The 26,806-nt window shown below is 45.5% G+C and overlaps 1 protein-coding gene across 1 annotated transcript in view; it reads right to left on the bottom strand.

The window, feature by feature from the left end:
• The window catches only part of CDH16 (cadherin 16), an 82,104-nt gene extending 55,622 nt beyond the window's left edge, over nt 1-26,482 (bottom strand). Inside the window, exons 1-5 of the mRNA XM_014595609.3 lie at nt 26,460-26,482; nt 15,945-16,002; nt 10,638-10,736; nt 6,575-6,715; nt 1,533-1,671 (exon numbers count right to left, since the gene is read on the bottom strand). Coding sequence (XP_014451095.2) covers nt 1,533-1,671; nt 6,575-6,715; nt 10,638-10,736; nt 15,945-16,002; nt 26,460-26,467 — 445 coding nt within the window. The 5' untranslated portion in view covers nt 26,468-26,482. The remainder of the gene's footprint in view (nt 1-1,532; nt 1,672-6,574; nt 6,716-10,637; nt 10,737-15,944; nt 16,003-26,459) is intronic.
• Nucleotides 26,483-26,806: the final 324 nt, after the last annotated feature.

Here is a 26,806-nt window from a genome sequence, read left to right as displayed (position 1 = left end):
TTAAAGGCTTTATCCTTTACACCTGTTTTACACCTCTATATATCAGTGGCATTCAGTGGAGTTACTTAAAGAGTTTACATCCATGTCAGAGGAGAATGAGGCCTTAATGGACCTGGCTTTCAGTTCTCTCACCTTGTGTACTGACTGACACCTCTGTTGGCATAAAAACACTACAAATGTTGTGTGGGGGCTTTTTATGCGCCTTTTTTAACTCACTTACCCTGCAGGACAAATTAGTGAGAAATTAGCCTCTATGTTTAACTTTACCCCTCCTCTGGTAGATGCAGACAAGAATAAGAGGTTTTAAAAAATGTTTTAGCTAATGTGTTACAACTTTACTGCAGAAAGGATGAGGTGTATTTTAACATGCTCACAGGTAAAGGTGACCTGCAGACTGTTCCTTTAGGTGTTTTTAATATGTTAAAAAACAACTTGTTCTATCATCACTTTCTATCTTAGAACGAGCTAGTTAGAATGTGTTACCTACCATGCTCTGAAACACCACCTTTTAATCCTAGTTGAGACAAACCTTCCCATGTTGAGAGTCTTAAAGTAGGAGGGGCATCACTCCTGCTTTAGGTGCCCTTGGACATTTGTAGAGTGGTGCAGGTGGCATTAAGAGTTTAGTATACATCCTGTGCCCAGTAGAGATACTGGGCTAAATCAAGCTTTCACCAGTTTATGCACTGTTGCTATCCCATTGTATCCTGGCATATTGCTTGGAAGGTAACTCATTCCACTGCTGTTCCTGACTTTTAAGGGTAGATCTTCAAGGAAACTTTTTACCATGTTTGTGGTAGCAGCCATTTGTGATCCTGATTTAGGTTAATGTGAGGAGATGGCTTAACCAAGACAAACATTCTGATTCTCGATATGAAAAGTCCCGAAACTACATCTGGTACCATTACAAAAAAAATCTCTTTATGACTTTATACTCAGCTATGCAATACCATTTGATGTTTAAAAATACGTTGGGAAGTTTATCTATAAAACTAATGATAGAACAGTCCAGGTTCCAAGATAGGCTCCTTTTAGCCTGCTTATCTCCTCCCTGACATTTCACTACTGAGCATCAGTGAGCAGGAAGCTTTGTACTGACATCTGAAAGCAACTCTCCAGCAGCAGTGTGCAAAAGGCTATGGAACAAGCAGTCACATGGTTTCTATATTTTCTCTCTTGTTTACTGCATGCATATCGCCGAATGGCAAATAAAAAGAATGCACTAATCCCAAAGAGTAAGGCACTCAACTTCTCACATCCACACATATGGTTGTGGTTATCTCTGAAGAGGGAAGCCATGTTGTATTTGTTCATGTCTTCTCAAGCCCCCACCGTCTTAGGAGAGGAGATAATTTCCAAGTCATTTTTAATGAAAACACAATACAATTATACAAATGGATGATCTTAAAAATGGAATGCTTGATCCAGTTTACTAAGATTAGCACGAAAACCCTTGGCATGTTTTAAGTGGGAGGGAGGCAAGTGAAGATGAAATCTGTCTTTCCGTAAGGAGTCAGGGAAATCATTATTACCTTGCTTTGTCCCTTTGCTGAGAATCCCGGAAAATACCTCCTCTGTCAGGACTGGCATGTTGTCATTTTCATCTTTGACTGTGATCGTTATGGTTACGGGATCAGACACTGGCTGCTCGTCTTCATCTTTTGCAATTACCTGATTTTAAAACAGAATGCTTTTATACATGCATTTTTACTTTTCACTTTTAAAAGTTAGTGTGAAAATATGACTACTGTTTTTTTCAATCTATGACAATATCCCAGGAGGAGGCATAGGAACCTTCTAGAGAGCAGCACCATGAAACTAGAGTAGGGTAAGGGGTAGTGCTATTGTAAAGCATTTGCACTGTATTGTGTTTGTAAATTTGTAATGATCCTGGTTCAGTGTTGGAAGAAAGTGTGATTCTTCTCCACTGTCACATGATGGTAAACTTAACATGCTGTTTCGGCACCAGTCAGTTCCGCTTTCCTAGTGACAGATCTGCTATGCATTTCTTCAGCAAAAAGAAACAAAAGGGGATGCAGAGGGAAGGAAAATGACTCTGACTCTGGGCAGCTAATGTTTCTTCCTTTGTGGAAGAGCTGGAATCTTGTTGGAGTGTTGTCCAGGAAATATGCAAGAAGCAGGTCCTTTTCCTGATATCTTTTATTGGACCACCTGTAGATTTAGGAGAAAGGCTAAACAGGATGCTCCGTCAGCTTAGCCAGTGCAGAATAGGATGGCAGAGTGAAGATAATGTCCCATCCCCAGGCCTTTCAGGCTGTGTGGGGCCATTGTCAGTACAGTAGTATTGATCCTCCCAGGAGCATAAGGTCTGAGATTGTGGCTGTTCCTGGTTGGAGGGGTGGAATGAAAGGGTGTCTGTTGTCCTTCTGTGTACCCAGACACAGCTAGTCGTAATCTAGCCCTATGTGTTGTCCAGGAAAAGAGCTGTGTGAACAGATCTAAGCATCCAGATATTAATAGTATTCCTATTTCATGATACTACAGGTCACCCAACCAGGGGGAAGAGCTGGACCGGGAATTCTCAGGTCAGCTCGCGGAGGCAGTTAAGTCAAGGGACGTGGTCATCATGGGTGACCTAAACTATCCAGACATCTGCTGGGAAGAGCAGTCAGCCAGGTCTGACCGCTCACATAGGTTCCTAGCCGAGTTACAGGACTTCCATCTAACCCAGGTGCATAGTCCCACCAGGGGAAATGCCTTGTTGGACCTGGTCCTGGCCACAGGCAATGACCTGGTGAGGGGACTGTGGGTGCTCAACCACCTGGGCAACCGATCATCGCCTGCTGGTATTCACCATCCAGCACAAGGTGTCAAAGGTCTGCAGCAAGGCAACAGCCCTAGACTTCAGGAGGGCGGGTTTCAATGAGGTAAGGAGACTAGTCAGGGAGGCATTGAGGTCCTGGAGGGAAGGGAAGTTGGGAGTCCAAGAAGAGTGGTCGTTCCTTAAGGAGATGATCCTCCAAGCCCAAAGGGTAACAATCCCCACACAGATCAAAGGGGGCAGGAGTGCTCAAAAGCCCTCAGGGCTCACTAAAAGCATCCAGAAACGTCTCAAAGCTAAAAAGGAGATGTATACCCAATGGAAAGGAGGGGCCATCACCAAGGAGGATTATACCTCCATTGCCTGAGTCTATAGGGGGGCTGTTAGGAAGGCTAAGGCTGAGATGGAACTGGGACTAGTGACCCAGATCAAGGACAACAAGAAATCCTTTTTTAAATACATAAGGGGTAAAAAGAAGGTACCGGGTAATGTAGGGCCTCTGCAGGACACGCTAGGAAATCTGGTGGTCACACCAGATGACAAAGCTAACCTCTTTAACAATTTCTTTGCCTCCATCTTTTTGAGGAGGGACTGGGTCACCCCCCTCCCCTGTAGGTCCCAGGGGAGGCGCAGCCAGGCTCAGGGTCAGTGAGGACCTAGTCAGGGAACTTCTGGTGGGACTGGATGTGTTCAAATCAGCCGGTCCTAATGATCTCCACCCCAGAGTGCTGAGGGAATTAGCAGAGATTGTTGTGGGACCCCTGGCACGGCTTTACGAGCACTCATGGTGCTCTGGCAAGGTGCCGGAGGACTAGAAAAGGGCCAATGTGGTCCCCATTTTCAAAAAAGGGGGGAAGGAAGACCCAGGAAACTACAGGCCCGTTAGTCTTACCTCAGTCCTGGGGAAGCTCTTTGAGAAAATTATCCAGGAGCACATCTGTGAGGGACCAGCAGGGGAGATCATGCTTAGGGGCAACCAACATGAGTTCATCAGAGGCAGGTCCTGTCAGACCAACCTGGTGGCCTTCTATGACCAGGTCACAAAATCCTTGGACACAGGTGTCGCGGTGGATGTAGTCTTTGTGGACTTTAGGAAGGTCTTCAACACTTTCTCTTACCCCATTCTAATTAAGAAATTAGGTGACTGTGGTGTCGATGCCTACACAGTCAGATGGGTCACTAATTGGCTGAAGGGCCACACCCAGAGAGTGGTGGTGGACGGGTCTTTTTTGACCTGGAGGGATGTGGGCAGTGGGGTCCCCCAGGGCTCAGACCTCGGGCCCACTCTGTTCAACTTCTTCAACAGCGACTTGGACGAGGGGGTGAAAAGCACCTTGTTCAAATTTGTGGATGACACTAAATTGTGGGGAGAAATGGGCATGCTGGAGGAGAGGGACAAGCTGCAACTAGATCTAGACAGGTTACAGGGGTGGGTGGATGAGAACGGGATGGGTTTCAATACTGACAAGTGCAAGGTACTGCACCTGGGGAGGAAGAACCAGCAGCATACCTACAGGCTGGGGAACGCCCTTCTCATCAGTACAGAGGCAGAGAAGGATCTTGGTGTCATTATTATTGATTCCAAAATGAACATGGGCCGACAGTGTGGGGACGTGGTCAGGAAGGCTAACCGCACCTTGTCATGCATCCACAGATGCATCACGAGCAGATCCAAGGAGGTGATCCTCCCCCTCTATGCAACACTGGTCAGGCCGCAGTTGGAGTACTGCGTCCAGTTCTGGGCGCCGCACTTCAGGAGGGATGTGGACAGCATCGAGACGGTCCAGAGGAGGGCCACTCTCATGATCAGGGAGCAGCAGGGCAGGCCCTACGAGGGGAGGCTACGGGATCTGAACCTGTTCAGCCTCCACAAGAGAAGGCTGAGAGGGGATATGGTGGCCATTTACAAACTGGCCAAGGGGGACCAGCAGGCATTGGGAGAGTCCCTGTTCCCCCGAGCACTACCAGGGGTAACGCGGAATAATGGCTGTAAGTTGACAGAGAGTAGATTCAGGCTAGATATCAGGAGGCGCTACTTCACAGACAGGGCAGCTAGGATCTGGAACCAACTTCCAAGGGGAGTGGTATTTGCTCCTACCCTGGGGATCTTCAAAAGGGGGCTAGATTATCACCTAGCCGGGGTCGTTTGACCCCAGCATCCTTTCCTGCCCATGGCAGGGGGTCAGACTTGATGATCTGATCAGGTCCCTTCCGACCCTATGAATTATGAAACTATGAGCAAGAGCAACTAGGCTCATTGACTGCTTGGGAGTCTATGAAATGATCATCCTACCTTAGAGTGACTCCAGTGGCATTAACATTACCAAATCCCTGTACAGAAAAAGTAAATTCTCTGTCTATGGAAAGCAAACTCAGTTATCAGCCCCAGTGGGAGGAGGTCCCTATATTATGTTGAAGGGCATTAGAAAAACAGCATGGGAAGTTAGATACATGTCTAGTTTCTGTAGGTGAATAAATAGAAGCTGATTTCCTCAGAAAGGCAAGATAAGGTGCTGAGCAACTGTAGTTCCATTAGAAGTCAATGAGAGTAAGAGGTTCACTACTGGCATTCAGCAACCCTCAGAATTTGGGCCAAAGCAGCTGAAGAAAGTGTTACAAAATATAAGACGCTCATCATGCTGGTAACTCTTTATAAGGTTGCATATGTTAAGGTTTAGACTGTGAGTGGGGTTCTGTATAAAAACCTCCTTAGGTGCATCTACACATGTACTTACCTGCACAGTAGACTAATTTGTTGCAATGTAAAGCGTCATGGTCTACACGTGCAATGCTATTAGACTACACCAAACTAATGTTCACTGCCATAAGCTAGTACTGTTAGAGACAGTACTATCTTACAGCAGCAAAAAGAACTGTGCCCAAACGCATGTGTAAATTCTGACCTGACCATATATTGAACCAGTCAGCCCAGTCAGCAGGGCCCAAGCCCCTGTCTGTCACCTACCCACACGGCTCCACTTTTCGGGCACTCTTGTGCCCCAGCCAGACCCTCTACTGCCCGAAGCCATGACCCAGAGTCCAGGGCTGGCCCCTGCCAAACCTGCTGCCAACCCAGGGCTGCTCCAGCCCAGCTCAAACTGCTGCAGTCCTCGACATGTGTGTACCCTACACCTGGGAACAGCTGACTCTGGCACAAACGGTGCTGGATAATTAATTGCATTGTAGATGCACCCCCTGTGAATTAAACCAAACAAGACTAGATTGAGTGCATTTAGTCTGTATGTGAGTGCTTTTGATTCAAAGAAGAATGACATGCTTCCTTGTAGGCAGTGGCTAGGAGGTGGCATGAGGAAAGCTTTACACTTTCTAAAGTTATAGTCTGCCTGTCATAACAAACACCCGTAATTATCAGCTACCAATTTCAAACATGGACCTAAAGTTTAAGCAAGGTTTAAATGAGAGGCCTGAAAAGAGCGCTTTGCACCTGCAAGCTTGTCTGACATCTCTCCCTCTTATACAGGCTGAGTGTCCAGTGGAAGCTATCACCAAAAGGCCCTTGTTTCTTGCTTATTTCCTGGACTATCACAGTTCCAACACCCTGTGCCCAAAGTTAAACCTTTAACTCAGTCTCTTGGCCTTATTTTCAGAGGTGCTAAGTCTTCACAGTTGCCATAGCCTTGGTGCCTGTTCACCAGTGCATAGCATACAGGGTGTGGTTTGCATGTTCTTGCTGTTACAGTGGAACATATGACAATAACATAAGGCAGCTTGGAGATATGCAGTAGGGCAGCAAAAAAGGGATGGGACTGGTTTGGTTGGTATGTCTGATACCTGAAGAGTGTAGAAAGCTTGTTTCTCCCGGTCCAGGGGTCTGGTCACATACAGAATCCCAGACTCTGGCTCTATTCCAAATAGTCCTTCTTCATTTCCAACCAACTGAATGTTTGCCTGACCATCAACAGCAAGGTTAACCTGATGTTGAAAATAAAGCATGTGAGGGAGAGTCTTATTGCAGAGTGAAAGGGTAAAAAAGTATTTTGCTCCTAAGAAGTGCATCTTATTTGCCAAACAGGACTTCACAGATGCTCGCTCTCAAGTCGCAGTGCTTGAGATGGTTACAGATGAACACTAAGGACCATTCATTGCCCCCAATTTGTGCCAAAACTCTGGTGATACTAGCTGGAGTGCACTGCCAGGAGTGGCCCAAGGATTTGTGGGCCTTGTGAGAGGTAATGCATATGAGGGCCACAGGGTGATTTCCCCAGAAGAGTAGTCCATTCATAAAACATACAGAAGCTGGTGGGTCTCTTACCCCCAGAGGACAGAAGTGTTAAGTAGAAGAGGTTTGAGTGAATTTGGCAGGGGGGAGACAGCTGAATCTCCCTGTTCCATTTTCAATATGCAAGGCCATTATGAGGCAGCAGGGGAGAAATGCATGTGGGCGTACTGGGCACTTACAGAAGTTACATCTTTCACAGGATGAGGCTCCTAAAGGTACTCTACAGCCATAGCATAACAAATGTTCACAGCTGCAGAGTGCGTTTAAAATGGTTGATCGTGCAAAAATTTAACCCGCATCTGATGAAGTATCAGACAAGGCGCAGTAAGGCAGAGCACCTTTAGAGAGGCTGTGTACAGGTTCTGTGTGAAGGTTAATTTTGGGCGATTCTGCTTGTATCCCATGCAGCTTTGCAGGGCTGGGCTGGTGCTTACACGGGTGCCCTTGGCCCTCAGGGCTGTCCCAGAAAGGAGACAGTCTCCTCCCTGCACAGTGGGGGAAGGGAGCCCCCTCTGCCATGTGTGCCTCCCCCGGCTACCCCTGTTGATGTCTTGGGGGGAGCTGAGCTGGGCCCATGCAATGTGGGGGTCTCCCATCCCCCACCCCCTGGCCCCCATGCAAGCACCTTGATAGTGGCAGAGGCTGCCATGGCTGGAGCTGGGGGACGAGGGGGGAAGCAGGGAAACAGAACCCCCTGCCTTGCATGCCCGGTCCACCTAGCCCTGCTGGGGTCTTGGGGAGAACCAGGCTGGGCCCATGAGGCAGGGGGACTCTGTTCTTTCCCTCCCTGCCCAGCTCCAGCTCGGGGCATGGCAGTCTCTGCTGCTGTCAAGATGCTTGTGCAGTGGGTGGTAGGGTTGGGAGCCTGGCTCTCCCAAAGACCCCAGCAGGGGTAGTTGGGGGGGGTCACACATGGGAGGGGTGGCTCTGTCCCTCCTGCCTCCCCCCCAGTCAATGCTGACAGTTGCCAGCTGGAGGAGGGGGCGCAGACCTGGGGAGAGGGGTGGTCCAGCAGCCTCCTGGGAGGCTGCAAGGGCACCCCCACCTACTGCCCTGGACCAGTGCAGGAAGGTTCGAGCCCCCCATGCAACTAAATTTAACATCATTTCATACTGCTCTGTTATTGCTATTACTACAAATAATAATGTTTTAATAAGAACAGTAATGCTTAACTCTTACTTAGCCCTTTCCATCCATAGGTCTCCAAGTGCAGAGTTTAAAGCCTAAAGGCACAAACATGTTACAAAATACAAATGGCCCATTCCTGTAATACTTACTTAGGCAAAATGTCCTATTGATTTTAATGACAGGTTTGCCTGGGTAAGAGTTTTAGGTTTCAGCCCTGTTGCTGGAATGTTTCCAGGCATGCACAAAAGCTTGTAAGATAACTTACATCAGGAAGAGGCAGACTGATGTCCAGTGAAAAAGTGGGTTCACTCTTTCTTCAGATATTCCAACAAAAATCTTGGGGTGGATTTTCAAAGGCCCACCAATAATACATCCATAAATATTTGCAGACATATATGTTTCTGTGCATAAAACTTGAATTTGCATGTGTAGCTGAGCAATTGGGTATTCAAACAGGTATCAGCCTGTTGGTACCTTTTCTGCATGCAAATCTTGGGGGAGGTTGCTTGTTTATTTGCCTATTTATTTGGTTTTTGTTGCTTTTGTTTGGGGGTTTTGATGTCCTCTGAAAAATGTGGTCCTTTAATATTTTTATTTTAAGTACAGTACCTGGTACCACCACATTTATCTGTTCATTCAGAAGTGTCAGTTCTGAAAAGTGGTGCTGCTATTAGTAGCAGCAGCATGATTTCCCACAACAGTGGCTCAGGCTGGAAAATCCCAGTCTTTCAAATTATACTGGCTTTTATCAGTGTTGACTTTAAAGAGTCCTAACTGGTAGTGTAGAGAATGGAGCAATAAAATGGCATGTTCTGTTCAAAGTCAATTTAAGTGCAGACTAATGAGTCACAGAAAACACTTATTAAATGACAGATGGTGCTTGTGACCATGAAGGAAAATTACTTTATTTGTTATTCTAACAGAGAATAGTTATTGAAGTCAAATAGGTTGTTATGAATTAAAAAACAAAACCTAGGTGCATTGATTGTTACTGATCCTGTTTTGTTTCAGTAATCCAATCTCTGGAGTGGGGTGCGATTTTCTTATTTTGAAATTATTTAACTTTTCATACATACCTGTGCCATTTTTCCATTACTAGGAAATAACCATTCATCAAAAATATACACATTTTATATATTCATCTTAACTAAGTGGGGTTTACACTTACTTATAGCTTTGGATCATCATTTTTGCTTTTCTCATACATTATGCATAGTCCACACTTAGGCACTAAAGGAAAATATAAGGTAGACTGGGTCCATCCCTGTTTTTTGAAAATTAAAGGCATAACCAATAAAGACTGAAAGTCTGTCATAAACAGAAAAAATGTGGAAATGGTACTGTTGTGCCTCACGTGAGTCTTAGCCTGGGTCTCTCCAGTATTCCCTCTCCTACGGCCCAGCCACTCTACATTTTCACCATCCACTAAGAGTGAAGACTCCCGTAAAGTTCAATCATGGCTCAGCCAGAGGGAAGACTACAATGCATCCTGGGAGATGTCCAGCCAGGGAGCTCAACACATAGAGGAAAATGAGGTTGTGAAGCACATCACCTACATGGTCCCACAGCAGCATTTCCACATGGACAAGTAACCCTTCTATTTTTGGCTAAGAAAATCAGAAATTATTTATGAAATTTTTCAACAAGAACAATTCTTTTCATTTACATTTTTCATGGCAGAAAACACATTTTCCAGGTAGTTGTCTTATAAATTGCTCAACTCTAGCAAATGAAGATCAGTCTGATCTCTCTTTCTTATTGTTTACATTGAACTTCCATGTCCAGATTACTTCACTAACACGAGACAGGATTGTAATGGTTAATCAGTTATGGAGCCAATAGCTTGTTGTCAAAGACAAATATATTAAAATCAATATATTTTTATCTAGTGATGATGACTATTTTCCATATTTCCTGGGTACTAGCACTATAATGCTGGGAAGGAAGGAGCATAGATTGGGAAACAGAAAGTGAAGAGTGAAACTCAGTTTGATGTACAGCCAGGGCCGACCCTAGTGGGTGCGGGGCCCCTTAACACCACACAGGGCCCGTGGGACCCCTGCAGAGGCAGGGCACTGGCTGGGGTCTCCCCCATACCAGGGGGGTGGTTTCCACGCTTCTTCCACAGCATGAGGTGGAGCCACCAGCACCAGGCAGGCCCCGCAGGAGGCACTGTGGTCACTCCGTCCAGCTCTGCAGGGCCCCCCAAAATGCGGACCATGGGGTTATTGCCCCAATTCACCATACCTTAGGGATAGCCCTGTATACAGCAGAAAGACTTTAAAAACAAACCACCAGTATACAGCAGGTGATTTTCACTCTTGTATGCCAGTTTTCTGCTGGGATAAATCCAATGATTTTGATGAAGTTAGTCATGATTTACAGCAGAGCAAGTGAGAAGAAAATCAGACCAATTAAAGTCTTAGCTGAAGCAGTTTAGACCATCGACATCCACCATCTTGGCAGAAATATTATTTGTATTCCTACCTTCTTCAGATACAGAGGGAGTGAACCACCATAATTTTCAGGTACTTCAACATGTTCTTTCCTGCTCATAGGATATACTGTAGATGACAGAGGGAAAACCTGTAGAAAAGGATTAAGCTTCTTAGTTTTGCCAAAACCAAATGAAAATTTAAAACTGTTCCTGGCAATATATCTCTGGCATGTTTCTTACTTTGGGAGATTGGATAAAATTCTCATCTCATTTTGTGGGGTTATTCTGAATCTACACAATCATAAATTAGATTAGAATTCGGTCCAAACTCTTCCTACTTTTCCTGGTGAGAATAAATGTGTATGCAGTGTCTGTAAGGTGCCACTCAATCTCTATTCTACTAGGACGGTGGTTGTCACCCAGGGGATACGCATACCCCTAGGGGTACTTAAAAAAGTCCTGGGGGTATGCAGACCTAATGTGGCCAATAAATGCCGTGTGCATGTGCACAGCTACAGCGCAGCACTCAGGCAGCCAGGAGAGTAGCCAGGTCCAGGTGTATTGTAAGGAAAGGGACCAGGGGAGGGGTGCGAAGGCCCCAGCAGTGGGGGAGGAAATGGGGCTGGGGCAGGTGCTGCCCAGCCGGGGCAAGATGCTGGACTGAGCCATGTGGGGGACAGCTCCCTCCGCTCTACACACCCCAAGAGGTCATGGGGGCACGTGTCAATGAGGGCTGGAGCCAGGGCTGTGCCAGGCTTTTCCTGGTGAGGGCTGGGCCAGGCCACACTCGGGGTAAGGGCAGCAGCTGTGCTGGGAGAGGGCTATGGTGGGGCTGCAGCCACTACAGAATTCACTGACCCCCCCGCCCCCCATAGCCCCTTCCTAGCACCACTGCTGCCACCCACCCCAGGTGCAGCATGGCCCAGACCCTGCCAGGAATAGCCCAGTGCCAGCCCCAGCCCACAGCAGCAGCCCACCCTCCCCTGCACAGATCCTTGGGCACATGCCCCATGCCCTCCCAGGGGTGCGTGTAGCTGCAGGAGCCACCCTGCATAGCTCAGTCCTGCACCCTGCCCTGGCTGAGCAGTGTAGCAAGGCACTGTTGGTGCATGCCACTTTAAGGGCTGAGCCAAGCAGCCAGCAGGTGTTTAATTGCAGCAGCGATTTTAGATCCTAGGCTGCCTATATAAACAGAGCAGTTCACTGCTGGTAGTCCAGGCAGTAATATTGCCTGGCTGCTAGGCTGAATGCAACATCCTGGAGGTAAGGGCAGGAGCCGTAAGGGATGGTTTGGAGGCTCCTGGTCCTGGGCATGACCTAAAACTGTACCCTGCCAGGAGTGGGTGGCCTGGTGGGGCTCCCAGTAGTGCGGGAGCCTCCAGGAAATGCCAGGCCAGTTACCACCCCAGTGAAAGTTGGGTAGGGGTGCCTTAACCCCAGCCCTCACCTTCCGGTGGGTCATTTACCATAGGAGCAGGGAGGCCAGGTAAGCTTCAGGAAGCACCTGAGCCTGCTGGACGAGTGACCCCGCAGGGCCAGGCACGCTTCCAGAAGCACCTGAGCTGGGAATGGGGGACCCGAATCCCTAAGTGCAGGCAGGAGGCATAAACCCAACCAAGGGACTGGACTGGTCAATGCTGGGGCCAGGACTGGAAGGGTCAAAAGGACCAGGGGCCCACTGTGAGGGATGCCCGTGATAAGCAAAGAAGCTCAGGTCCTGACTGGCCTGAGACAGGGTCAGGGCTTATATGGAAACCGAAGGTCCCATGGTTGGGGCCACAGCTAATGGGCAAAGGGACAGTTGAGCCAACTGCCTGAGATGCCATCTGTGAGGCTTGGGCTGCAGTGTAAGGGAGGAACGGAGCAGATAGTGTCCCCTGGCATCAGGGCAAGAATGGGCAGCCTCCTGCCTTAACTAACAATTAATTAGCAGCAAAGCATGGCAGGAGAGACAAGTGGGTGGCATGCCCAAAGGCAAGTGGGGAAACTAGCACTGTGACTAGTTGGGGAGCCCCACTTTGCCACAGGCAGCCCCTGCCCCTCTCCCTCCCCCACCGCTAGGCCAGCTCTCCCTCGCCCTGTGCATAGATCTGGAGGCACACGCCCCCATGCCCTCCCAGGGTGTGTGCACTGGCGGGAGCCATCTCCCCGGATGAGCTGCTTGCAGCTCCGTCCTGCACTCTGCCTCAAGAGTGCAGCCCCAGCCCCACTCCCTCCCTCACCATGGGGGCCTTGATTTGCCCCCACTCCCCTTAAAAACAAGAAAAAAATATCAAGGAGTACCTGAGCTGGAACTTTGAGAGAGAAGGGGGACACTTGTTAAACAAAGGTTGAAAACCCATGTACTAGGAAATGTGCCAGCAATATGCAAATAGCAGTCATTTTGTCATGGGTTCACAAACTAAACAGAACATCCTGTTATGCCCAGCTTCCTTTGCCAATGGTCTGAAATCCTGTAAGTAAATAGCTGCCAGCCAATGTGCAGTCTGTTCCTAGCAGCAGATAACGTACTGATAGGTCTACTCATAGGACCTTATAAACTTCAGTTAAGGTATGTGAGATCAACACTTCCTCCTACTAAGGCTTTTGATTATGAGGATCTGAATCCCACTCTTTTTCAGGGTTGTTTTTAGTCCTTCTTTCTGTAATTTTAATTGGGTTACTTGTTCAACTGGCAGCAGAAATGATCTACAATGTTTGTCTGAGATTACCTGTGTTAGTCACATGTATCTCTGAACCAGTCTGTCTCCAATGTGCCACTCTGCCCTTCCTTCTGAATACTTAGGAGAGGAAACCAGGAAAGCTCACGTTATACTTTTCCTTTAATAAGCAACAGCTAGAGGAAGCCCAGAAAACAGTGCCAAATCCTAACCCCTTTAACCACTTGAGAGAGGGTTTTGCAGGGTTAAATCTATGGCTCAGGCCTAGCTATAGGTGTAATCCATCAATCATGAATCAGGTCTAAATAAAATCTCAGTCAGATAATCATCAACTAAATAGCCTTATTAGGCAGGATACTACTTAAGTTAAAGGCCACTGAATTATAGAGGACTCATTGGTAACTTATGCTTAGAGAAGACATTTGAAGGTTTCCTGTTTGTAACATTAGCAGCCATCACGGCAGTGAAAAAAATTGCTATATTGATAGATGTCATACCTTTCCTGAGGAGTATTTCATATACTCAATGGACTAGATGTTTTACAAAATGCAAACCAGGACAACTCTGAAAGTGGCTATAAGTGCAGCTTGCTCTGCCTATTTAATTCACATTATGTAGTCAGCACTACCTGATGTGTAAAAGCATTGTTTCTAAGCGCTGAAGAAGTGATGTCTTCCATGTAAATATTTCTGTGAGGTTGGGTGGAGATGTATGTTTTATATCGTTGGGGCGTTCACAGAGTTGCAATTACAAGCAACAGCCTTTTATTTACTTGATAGCTAGAGTTAACAATTATACCTAAAACAGGCACAAAGAAAGGAAGATCCTCTATTACTGCACATTACTCTAATGCAGAGAAATAATATCTTTAGCTGAATCTTAGACAAGAGAGAATCCAGACTGTAACACCATATATGATGTGAGCCTAACGGATAATGAGTCTGTTTTAGAATAGTACAGATGATTAAAAAAACTGCAACACTACAAAAAAAATGTACTGGGAATGATGAGAGAAGAAGCAAACACATGAATAAGCAGGAGCTGCTGTTCGACCCTTCACAAACAGGCCAATCAGTCCTTAATATCAAAAAGAATTAATGAAATTAGTATTCATCTATTGTAAATGTGGTTCTGGGTGCGTAAAAGAGAGAATGTATGTGGGTCAGAGTTTTGTCGGTGTTAAATGTCAGTGCGTGGGTGTATGTGTAAAGACAGATTTATTTGAACCTTATAAGGTCTTCATTATTAACCTCCTTTGCTGATACTGATTTGTTTTCATGTACGGCTCTACTTCTACTGGGTCATTGCTCTTGCTAGCTTCTTCTCTTTTATTCCTTATCATACAACAGATACATAAGTACGTGTAGTGGAGAAAATGCATTAGAAACTCATAGTGTTCATTTCTTTTGTGATTTATATCTAGTCCCTCGGCTCATGATATATACACCCAGGGCAGGCTCATGACATGGTTTTGGGACACCTTTAAAATTGTTATGCTCCAAGAACACCGTTCACACAATTCAGGACCAGGAATATAGGAAAATCTGTATCATAATATCATGATCCAGATAATTATCACCTCACAACATGGCACTGTGATATTATTATGTATGTTCATTCCAGTTCATTAAAGCTTGGATTTGTCCTGTTTTGGCAGGATTAGATTCCAATCCTGTCCAAATTGTTCAGCCATCAGCACTTACCAGCTTCATCAGTATGGACCAGTTAGCATCTGTGATGATGCTGAGGAGCTATCCTATCATCATTTCCTGGTGTGAATGGCAGATGGGTGGGGAGAAGTGTTTGGTATTCTGCACAATGAAGACTTTTTGGGGCCATTCTCTATATCCAGAGTGAAACTTTCAAACTTCAAGCTTCTTCAGTGAGTTCAAGCTTCTTCATAGTTGAACTTTCTGTAGCCATGTGCATGCTCCATATGAGCATACAGGAGAATACTGATTTGCCAGCACTTTGCATTCACTTTGCACAAGGTGCAAGGCAATGAAGACTCCGAACCTGTGCACTTCGTTCTGATTTCACTTACATCAGGGTAAATCCACGTGGAGGGGGTAACTCCTGATTTAGGCCTCGATTCATGTAGGTTCTTATGTCTAACTTATTTAAGCATATAAGTAATGGAACTCGCTATGCAGCATTGCTCATGTGCTTAAAATTAAGAACCCTGATAAACCAGGGGAGTGAAGCAAGATCAGAATCAGGCTTAAAGAGAGTTGCTGAGCTTGAAATGTCTCTAGACTCAATAATAAAAATCTAATTTCTGTTTCTTATTATCAGGGAAAGTCCAGATGGAGGGCATAAGAAATTTACCATATGTTTTGCAATTTCACATGATAAGAGTTTAGAAACAAAGAGAATTGCAAAATTGTTCTTAAGGCTAAATATTGCTTTTGTCTCTCCTATGTGAAGTAAATGGTTCGGCACCATTAGAATTAGATGCTGTTTTCTTTTTCATTCTCAGGGACTGTATTTAATACCTTAAGCTAAATATAGCTGTTCTGCTAAGGACTTTTCTTATCTGTCTTCAAAATTATAAACCATATGGTATCTTACAATATGTAACATATGGCCTCCTAAGATAGCATATCATAGTAAGGTTCCTAACATAAGCACTGCATGTGTGTTCATAAAAACCTGCTATACAATATATCTATTATATGTATAAAATATATCACTCACTTGAGCGATGAAAGAGCAGACAACCAGTAAGCAAACAGGAGATATTCCTTTCAACATCCTAAAACAAAATTAAAGAAATAACAGGTGTGAATTAGAGTTTATTTCAAAGTAACCTTTTGGCCTTCTGACTTTAATTCTCTGATTTCCTTCTGAATAAATAAAAATGACTTTCTACAAATAAAGATACAATACTATGGTAATATTATGGTAAATATGAACAATACAATCACTATGATAAATATGAAAATAAAATTGTATCTTAAGTTCCTTTGACATAGTTAATGACAGAAATATGGAGGATAGAAGTATATAGGCTGTATACTGGTAGTCAGAGATGCTTCTAATATCCAAAGAATGAAAGAGACCCAGGGTGCCTGTGGAAGCTATAGACAGTCAAAAAGCCTGAGGCTGAATCGATTCAGTCTTTCTAGGTTAATCTAAACTGTGTAGATTGAACTGAAAAGCAAGTAAACAGACATTCACTTTTGATTCTGGAAAAGGCAGCCACAGTGGCCTAGCAGGCTAATGGCAGGACAGGGACAGAACCTAGGCCTCCAGAGCCCCACTCTACTGTCATGTCTGCTAAATGCGCTAGTTATCTGGCTTATTGCTGACTACGCCGAGGTTCAGAATAAGATCTTTGTATTCTTAAATATTCAAAATAAGGTCAATGTTTACACTACTCTTTGCTCTAGTGAAGTTCAGCAAAAAGAATGAATTGTGAAAAACAGAGCATAATGGGTGGATGCTGCAGATCTAGCCATTGTTAAGGAATTATCTAGTTGGAAAAATGATTACACTTAATGCACTTAATTATTACACTTAGTGTAATTGCACTTATTACACTTAGTGCAATTAATGCTATATGGGTTTACTGTGCAGTAATTTACTGCAAGGTAAATCTGCCCTGGGCAATTGTCTACACATGCAGCCATTTGGGAGCAGATTTGCTTCTCATGGCACTAGCCTTTTCCAGGCCTCCTCTGACCCTGTTCTGCCCCTGGCCCCCCCCCCCCCGCGCGCAAGGCTGGTGGGTGGGAGGCTCACCAGGGGGTGAGGGCAGCCGCTGCTATGCCAGCATGGCCAACTCCCCCTCCTGCAGTCTGGTGCTAGGGCCAGCAGGACCCATGTGTGGTGCTGGCCTGGTATGGGCAGCTCCTTGTCAGGGGCCATACGGAGTCTGGGCAAGCAGCAAGTGGGGGGGGGGGGGGCAGGTGTGTGGGCTAGCTGGTGGGGGACCCAGGGCAGGTGCCAGGGCGGAGAGACCTGGCTGCTGAAGGTGCCACTACATCTCAGTTCAAGCCCAGGGCGGCTTGCGGCTGGGCAGCAGGCAGCTGCCAGGGGGCAGGTAGGGCTAGGACTAGGGGCAGGGCAGCAGGTGGGATGAAGGTGACTACCAGGTTCAGGATGGGGTCCAGTACCCAGTAGTCCTCCTCCATGGCCTCCACTGCCCTAGCCACCACTGCCACTCCTGTGCATCCTGAGATAACATGCACAATACCAGGGGGCTATGTGCTACCCAGCCTCAGACCAGGGGTCATGCACACACAGGTGCTCAGGGACAACGGTAATTTGACTGGGCAGGCCCTGGCACAGGCGGCCATCAGCTGAGCCCCTCATTCCCACTAACTCCACAGGGGCAGGTGTGCCACTCGGTGCTTGCTGCAGACAGTCTGCCTTCCCCACCCCCTTCCCAGGTTGGGACAGGCCTGGCGCCTGGCAGCACTTGCTGTGGGTGCTCCAGACCCACTACCCCCCATCTCCTCCTGCAGGCCAGGCCATCTCCTCCCTTGCTGCCAGGCCCGTGGTGCCCAGGCACAGGGGGCAAGGGGCTCCCAGATGACTGGGACATGGAACCGGTGGTGCCTCCGCCCTCCCTGTGGAGAAGTACCCTGGGGCAGGCCTCCCCCATGCATGCCCTGCTCCCTGAGCGTGCCCCTAGTAAGAGTGTCCCAGGCATTCTTCAACGAGCTGTTTGTGTGGAACAAGGGGTGCCCGACCCACTATGCCCTGCTGCTGCTCATCACCATGGTACCCCAGGCACACCTGATAATCTGGCCTGGGACCCTGAGCTTTGATGGTGCTGGGGCAAGCCCGTGCTTCCCCACAACGTTCACCACCACCTGGAGGGGTACCTGTGCCTACTATACATCCCTGGCCCCCACAGCCAAATATGACATCACTGCCAAATATGTCACAAGCATCAACATGTTTCTCTGTGTGTGAGAGGTCCATGCCTGCCTTCCTAGCTGAGGGGGCACAGGATACTCAATAACGTTTTGTACTGCCTCCCGCCTCCCTGCATGCTGTGGGAGGATCTCTGGGTCCAGGGGGAACTCAACCAGGCTGAGCAGAGAGACGGGGCAGGAGCAGGGATAGGGAGATGAGGGGAGAGCCCTCCTCCCAGTGCAGAGCTTACTGGGTGTGCATGGCAAGTGTGCCCAGCGGCCTGAGTCTGTCCCTGCTGGTGGTGATGACATGCGGCTCCCAGCGGCATCCTAGGGTGCAGGGGCATGGTGCCTGGCTGGATGGGCAGGGGCCCCTCCAGGGAGGAGCTGGAGCTCATCAGTACAGGTGGTGCCATCCCCAGGCTCTCCTCCTTGGCAGGGCTGCACACCCAGAGCTGATGGGGCAGATGCTGGCCTGGGTTGTTGGAACTGCTGGACAGTGCTGGGGGTGGGGACCATGGTAGGACATGCTTCTGGTGCTCCGAGGAGCCCTCCCTGCTAATATGGCAGAGGCTCCAGCAGGCCACTCATGTTGGAGAACACGGGGCAGATCCATCTGGGGTCCTGGGGCGCAACGATGTTACCCTGCTGCCAGATAAAAGGCACGGTCCTGTGGGCAGCCCTGACTAGTGGTTGTGGTCGGTGATGCAGACCCACTGTGCCTGCAGGGCCTTGACCTTTATGTGGTATGGGCAACCAGTTGTGCCCACGCTTGTAGCCTGCTAGGCCCTTATACATGTAGATGTTGGAGCACCCACTCCAGGCAAACTGGTTCAGGACCTCAGCCTCACCCCACAGTGTCACAAGGTCTGCAGTCTCATCCTGGGACCAGTTAGGACCCTGGAACACAGTGTGGTGTCAGGGACAATGTCAGCGTGGCTCTCTTGATGGCCCTCAGGGGCTGCAGGCAAGAGTCTGGGTCTGCCTATGCAGGTCCCAGCAGTGCAGCACAGGGACACGGCACAGGACAGGCAGGTGGGGTTGGGCCAGGGGCCAGTGTAAGGGTCCAGGCAGGCTGCTGTGGCTGGCCCAGGGCCACTGGTGGGGGACCCGGTAGCCAGAGGCAAGCAGCAGCTGGCACAGGCCACAGGGTCACTGCAGTTTTAAAGGCCAGGCTGGGGCAGGCAAAGAGCCACCCCAGCCTCAGGGCTTGAGAAGCTGTAAACCCTGTGGCCCTGGGGCTTGCCTGAGGTTGGGTCCCTGGCATGGGGGGCTAACCGGGAGGAAATTTTGTGCTATTAAAATCTTGAAAGGAGGATTTAAAGTATTTTTCTTTGTTGTTTACATGAGGCATAGATTTTGAATTCTCTGTGTTTGAATTATAATAAGCAATGTAAGTAGAAAAATATTTTTACTTTGGATGCCTATTTAGTTTTACTGAGAGCTGTTTAAATCAAACTCGTGCAAACACATGGGGAAAAAAGTTCTTTTTGCACAAGATTCAGCCCTTTGTTGGAGGGCTGAGAGAGTTCCTACTCAGTCCTCCAAGGAATAATGTACTAGGAAAATGAGAGATGAGACTTAACATTCTGCAACATTTTCTTTCTGCTTGAGTACAAATAACCTGACCGTGTAGTCAGTCTTTTGCTATTCTGGGTTCCTTCAGGAAAATACTGGCTTGTACAAGCTCAACCTGCCTCAAGTAGTAAGTACTTTCACAATAATTTACATGTAGACCCTTAAGCCAAAAATCAAACACAAGGAAAACAAAACAAAGCAAAACAAAAAACCCTTCTTTAAAGAGATTTGTAAACTCTCATATTTATAGTTTCAAAATTCTTGTTGTTTTTAAGCCTGAAAATTTCAATTAAAAGTAAAGGTGTGATGGTAATTTTTAAATATTATAAACCTTGTAATACCTTAAATAAAACCTTGTAACCTTAAATCATATTTAATATTAAATATTATAAACCTTATCAACAGAGGTACTTAAAAGAGGGCAAATATGCATGAGGGATCTCATGTAATGTGCTCACTGAATAGAAAAAGATGGGTATTGCTAATGTCCTTTGAATGTTATGATGAAATATTGTAACATTTTAGCCATAAACAAACTAAATCACTGGAAATGTAGGTACAAAATGGACAAACTATGATCACTTTTTATTACCCCCCACCGAAATATGAAGGACTTGTAGGGTGTAGCCAAGCTTTGCTTACCGTACCAATACTACAAACAGTTAATGTTAAAATAACAGCATATTGAAGTTATAAATCTTTGCATATTAGAATTATATTTGTAATAATTGGGCTACTAATAATCGGGCTACTTCTATTAAGTCCGAGAGGACATCTGGACTTAATAGAAATGTTTACGTTTAGAAGGAAAATAATGAGAGACTGAAATAAGGGAGAGATAATTTTTCAAAAGCCAATTATGATTGCTACCAGGCTGAGTGTGAGAAAAGTGGTGTATTTGTATCCCTGATGTAAAATAAATTAAAATAGCTGACTGTTCCCAGGATACCAGGCAATAAAACCAAGAGTAGATGAATCTTTCAGATTTCTTCTGTTTTTGTATATGTACTAAAAACAGTAATTTATTATCCTAGTTTTCCTGATGCCTTTAAAAGTATTATTTTATCAGGAAAAGAAAATTGGATTGACCATTGAGAAGAGTAATGCCAAAAAAGAAAAAGCCCAATAACATTTATTAATTATAATGGGACAAGTCCTGTGAGCACATCCTCATATTTTCTTTAGGAATGTGAGCTGTCCCCTTGATTTTCATAAAGTTAAGTCTGTATGTCAGTATTTGTAGTATCAGGGGCTAGATAATATTAGATTTTTTCTGTATATTAATTTAGATTTTTTTTTAATGTTTAACAAATAGCGGTGTATACACTCAGGCTTTGTATATGTTTCCTGTGTATGTTTCCTACAAACACTTAGACGTGTACTTTATTTTACTCACATGAATAGTTCTAATGAATCCAGCAGAACCATTCAGCTATGTAAAGTTAGGCATGCATTCGTCTTTGAAAAATCAAGGCTTTAGTTTCCTTTTTTATTCAAATAGAGCCAAGGACTTTACTGCACATTTATTGCCATTAATTGCCTTCCAGACATACACCATGGTTTTCACATTTAGTCATTCAAATATCCAAGACTTTGAAAACAAAAATAATCAGCAAGTCTTTACTGTGTTCGTTTTCTTGATTTCTCTGTCTAGATGCATCCTTTTGTCAAAATGTTCTTGCACAGAGCATATAACAAGAAGAAACAAGACTCACCCAAAGAACCTTGTCTGCCTAACAACAAGAAGAGATTTCAGTTCTTCATATTCATAATTTCATCATTTTCTTCCCATTCACAGGCTTCAGTTTAAAAAAAAAATATTGAACATGTTGTTCTTTCTTTCCCTTTGTAGATGCTGTACAGAGATTTCAAGGAATATATAAACTCCTGGCCCCACTGAAGTCCTAGGGCAACTGAAGTCACTAGCAAAACTCCCACTAAATTGAGTGGGGCCAAGATTTTATCCCTTTTATTTGGAAATGAAACTTGGTAGGAAGAAGGAACTCTATTCTCCCAGCCTGCAAAATTTTCTGTATTGAAACAAAAGACTGTTGGCATTTTTCCATAGATGATGGGAGAGAAGAGTATAAGTACAGCCCATCTCAGAAGAGCAATTAGCCTAGTGGCTAGGAGATTTGCTTAGGATGTGAGAACTCTAGGTTAAAGTCCATGCTTATGTAATCATAGAAAATGAGGGTTGGAAGGGATCTCAGGAGGTCATCCAGTCCAACCCCCTACTCAAAGCAGGACCATCCCCAACTAGATCATCCCAACCGAGGTTTTGTCTAGCCAGGTCTTAAAAACCTGCAAGGATGGAGAGTCCACAACCTCTCTGGATAACCTGTTCCAGTGTTTTACTACCCTCTTAGTGAGAAAGTTCTTGATATGTAATCTAAACTTCCCCTGCTGCAAGTTGAGACCACTGCTCCTTGCTCTATCATCTGCCACTACTGAGAACAGTGCAGCTCCATCCTCTTTGGAACCACCGTTCAAGTAGCGGAAGGCTACTACTAAATCCCCTTTCAGTCTTCTCTTCTCCAGACTAAATAAGCCCATTTCCCTCGACCTTTCCTCATAAGTCCCAGCCCCCAAACCATTTTGCTGCCCTCCACTGGACTCTCTCCAATTTGTCCACATCCTTTCTGTAGTGGGGGGCTCCAAACTGAACACAGTACTCCAGATGTGGCCTCACAAATGCCGAATGGAGGGGAAAAATAACTTCCCTCGATCTGCTGGCAGTGCTTCTACTAATGCAACCCAGGATGCCATTAGCATTCTTTGCAACAAGGGCACACTGTTAGCTTATGTTCAGCTTATTGTCCACTGTAACCCCTAGTCTCATACAAAGTGGATTAGGGTAGTTCCAGCAAGAGAAACTGAGACAGACCCATCCCAGAATAGACAATTGGCTGCTGGTCAGTTGTATCTGAATCAAGAAGAGTGACAATCTGAACCTGGGATTCCCACATCCTAGCTGAGAGCCCTTCCCACTGAATTATTGGGAGTTTGGGGGGGGGGTGGGGAGAGGGGTTGTCATTTCTCCTAATGAGGTGTAGTTGATGGGTACAGAATAAATACTGCATTTCTTTCACAAAGTATGGTACATGGTCACTAACTAGGCACAGGAAATAAGTGTTTGTGTATAATAAAAAACGTCAGCTAAATTCTGCTCTGAAGTCAGTAGTGTTACTCTTGATTAACTGTGGTGCAATTCAGGACAGAATCTGGCCCGCCATTGAATTTATTTGACCTCTCTTGATTGCAACTAGACAATTTCTTATTACAGAGATCAACATTTTTACCAATCCTAAATGCTCGGGAGTCATAAGTCAGTATCACTCTGCAATGAAATTATGATTTTTTTTAACTTGCCACTGGAACAACTGCATAGATGGAAGAAATGTTGATCCAATAAAAGATATCACTCAAAAAACCTTGTTTCTCATTTATTTCCCAGATCAGCACAGCTGCAACAATACTCCAACTCCACTACAGCTTCCAACAATTACTTTGTACCAACTGTCTTTCAAGATTTGGTTTTCAAAATATAGTGCCTGATCCTGAAAACATCCCAGGTATGTGCAAGCCACTTATTAAACATGGAGTTTCACAAAGGGCACAGACAGAAGTTATATTTGTTGTGCGATCGACCACCTGAAGGTGGTCTACAGTTGCGCCATAACAGAAGTGCACAGCTTCAGAACACTTTAAAAGTGGCTGATCATGCGACCAATTAACCCTCATCAAATGAGGGATCAGATGAAGGTGCTCCACTTTGGAGCACCTTAGGGAACTTCTGTTCTCTAGGGTCAATCCATTGCGTGATCAGGGCTGGCCTGATGCAGCCCAGCTCCACCCTGCAGGAAGAGAGTGGGGAGAAGAGAAGGGGAGCAAGCTGAGGGCTGAGGTTTGCCCCAGCCTGGAAGTGGGGTGGGTGGATTGGAGCCCCTCCACCTCGTGGCTGCTCCCCAGGCCCCTCCACCCTCCCACCCCCACCCCCCCACTGCAGCTCAGGCCAGACAAAGCCCTGCCTGCAGCCCACTCCCTCTCCCTTCTCCCCCATCCCTTCCTGCAGATAGCACCAGAACTGGGAGGCAGGGGCAGGGCTAGAGGAGAGAGGCTGCAGGCAGGTTTCTCAGCTCAATCAGCTCCAAAGTGGAGCTCGATTCCACGCACCCCCCCATCCCCCTGACCCAACAGGCAAATGTCTGTTGGGGCAGGGGCACCACTCTAACTCATGGCGTTTTTTGTAAAATGCCTTGAGTCAGAGTGGGGGCCTGTGCATCTGTCAGTGCAATTTAAACATTTGCTTAATTAGACATGTTGCAGCAGTCCCGTTGCATAAAAATAAGCATATGCTTAAATCTGTATAGAATCAGGTAAACATCATTGAATTACCCTGGTGTTTCTTGGAGCAGAATTTGTCCTATTATGTCAAGTGAAATTTTACTCACCTAAGCATTGCTCACAGAAGTAGAAAGCTGCAGGGTTTGGCTTATGATTTGAAATGTTTTCTCCTTCCCTGCCCACCCAAACATGTTAAAACTGTAAGTAACCTGAGGATTTTCAGAGGGGTTTTCTCTCTTCCTCCTGGTGGACAATTTTCAAGTTGCGAGAAGCAGGAATATATAGAAGAGCACTTAGTGGACTTTGTCCAGTCTGGCCCAGTAACCTTACACCCCACCTTTAATGTCATGCAAGATGTTTTAGAGATCACTATGGTTTTGACAGCTTTCACTAAAGTAAAAAAGAATTTTAAAAAATGTACAGTGATAAAATGTCATCACTTAAGTTAACATACAAAAAGGGATTTTCTTGTTGAAATGCAGGGGATTTTTGTGGCTTAGGTGAGCAGCAGTTTGAGTTTTCATTAAAATCTCTATTCTGCCCATTTAGAAAGTTAGGCTTGCAGTCAGTGAATTAAAAATAGTCTTTTCAATATTAGTGCCTCCTTTTGAAATATGAAATATAGGAAACCGTTCTCAGTGGATGAGACTATGAAGAACTAACTCTTATTTGGGCATCTAGAGCCATCTCTCCCCTACTCCCCTTCACTTCTGCTTAGGCAAAGCTCCAGTTGAAGTCAATGAGCTGAATCCTGGCGTCATTTCTTAGGGCTAAAACCTGACCATGATGCATCTAGCAATGAAGCAGAGATAAAGTCTTTATACCGGTAAAGAGCAGCTGCACTCTAACCTGACCAGCTCTTCTTTGAATGCACAAGGTGTGGGGAGGTGAGGGGACCTGCACCTCTTTGAGGAAGCTCAGTGGCAGGAAGTGAATGCAGTATAAGTGGTCTGTTTATTTCCTCAGCCCAGTTTGAACTTCTCTGTATCTAATGCTGGGTGAGTCCAAGTTGGGAGAGAAGTAGGAACTTACGTACCACCTTGGACCGAGGCTCTGTACTCTCAAGAGTTCAGAGGAACAGCAGGTGCCTGGACCTTCCCCATGGACTGCATGGAGTGTATGCTCTGTTGCCTTTAACTTGAATCATTCCCTGTCATCTGTCAGACAGAGGCAGGGGCAGGGACTAGGGCTGGGGCACATACTAATCCCTACCCTATGGAGGCATCAGGCTGCAGTAACCTCCACAGACCTTATCTGTTACCTCTCTGCAACCCTTTGCACGCCCTCCCCCATAAAGTACCCAAGAATGTAGTCAGGTTGTTTAAGAAGAGTACTGAGGTCTGGATTTGCCCATGCACTTGAACAGATTGTCAAATCTGGAGAGCTGCTAAACAGCAATGGCTCCCACTGACTGATAAAATTATCAGGAGCTCAGCTCTTTCCAAGATTTGCCTCTTCTGTTTTTCCTTTCTAAACACCAACATGCGCTCAGGTATCCTGTTTGTAGCCATATTGGTCTAGAGGAAAAAGCAATCAGGACTCGAGGTAGGGGTGATATCTTTTATTAGACCAACTAGATATGTGCAAAAAAAATGTCTTTAATTGCAAGCTTTCGGACACAAACACCCTTCATCAGGCATCGTAGGAAAGATTGTAAAAGGGTAGAAATGAAAGTTCATATTTCATAGGAGAGTAAAATGCACTCAACATTTATATAACTTCAGAATTTTTTGTTGTACCCATTTGCTCTTCTGCATGGTTATTCTGAGTATCAGGTTAAGATGTTTCACCTTTGCTTCAAATGCAGAGTTGTGATTCAAAGTCTTTAACGGAAAAAATCCAGTTAAAACGCGTTAGACTTTTAGCTAAGTATTCTTAGGCTTGATTTCTTGTCATTTTGCCACCAACACATATCACATCTAGCATAACACTAAACACTTAGAAACACCAGGATCATTTAGAAAATTATTAAATTCAAACCTACAAAATACTTGTTTGTTAATGTAGTTAACATTCAAAACCTTCACCTGTGCAAGAATGACATCAGGTTAACTCCCAAGATAAGAATTCACCTTATAATAGTCACAAAGTTTCTAGTGCTGCCAAAAATTGCAGTTTTTTCCATTTAGTTTAATGCTAGCTCTCCATCCTTTCACCCGTATTAATACTTTATTGGCAAGTATTTAGGCATGTCCATGAAACAAGAAATTTTAAGAACTGAAATCCAAGCAAAATGCCCACTGCTAGCAATAAGTTTGGCTTTCAGAGGGCTAGGCATTGACTGTGAAGGACACCTACATGGAATCGGTTCAGTAGGACCAGCGTGAGAAAGGGGTTCACAATCTAGCCCTTCATCTCAGAAGCAGGGTAGAAAAACTAACCAATTACAAAATTTTCTTGACAAAAGAAAAGTGCTACTTACCTCATCATGTTCGTGAAGGGCAGAATATAACTTTGAGAGTGAAATAAAAAGGCTTGTTGGTTAATTATTTACTTTATAATTAAAATGTACTAATCACTAACCATGCCAGAATCCCAAGAGGTTAACTAGGCATTTAATTTACAGCTCGTTTTCCAAAAGCTGGGTATAAAATTATTCATCGTAAAAGCTGTTAGCTTGTTGTGTATTCATGAAATTTTTAGAAAATAACATCTGTTTGTTCTTTTCTAAGCTTTCATAAATCAATAGGAGTTTTCTCATTGACTTCAGCAGGAGCAGGTCTTGGCCTTAGTCATGAATGCCAGGGCAATGGAAGGCATAGGGATCTT

The sequence above is a fragment of the Alligator mississippiensis genome, chromosome 10, assembly GCF_030867095.1.
Source record: "Alligator mississippiensis isolate rAllMis1 chromosome 10, rAllMis1, whole genome shotgun sequence".
Classification (NCBI taxonomy): domain Eukaryota; kingdom Metazoa; phylum Chordata; order Crocodylia; family Alligatoridae; genus Alligator; species Alligator mississippiensis.
The sequence above is the reverse complement of the archived record's forward strand: the minus strand, read 5'-3'. Positions and strand labels throughout refer to the sequence as shown.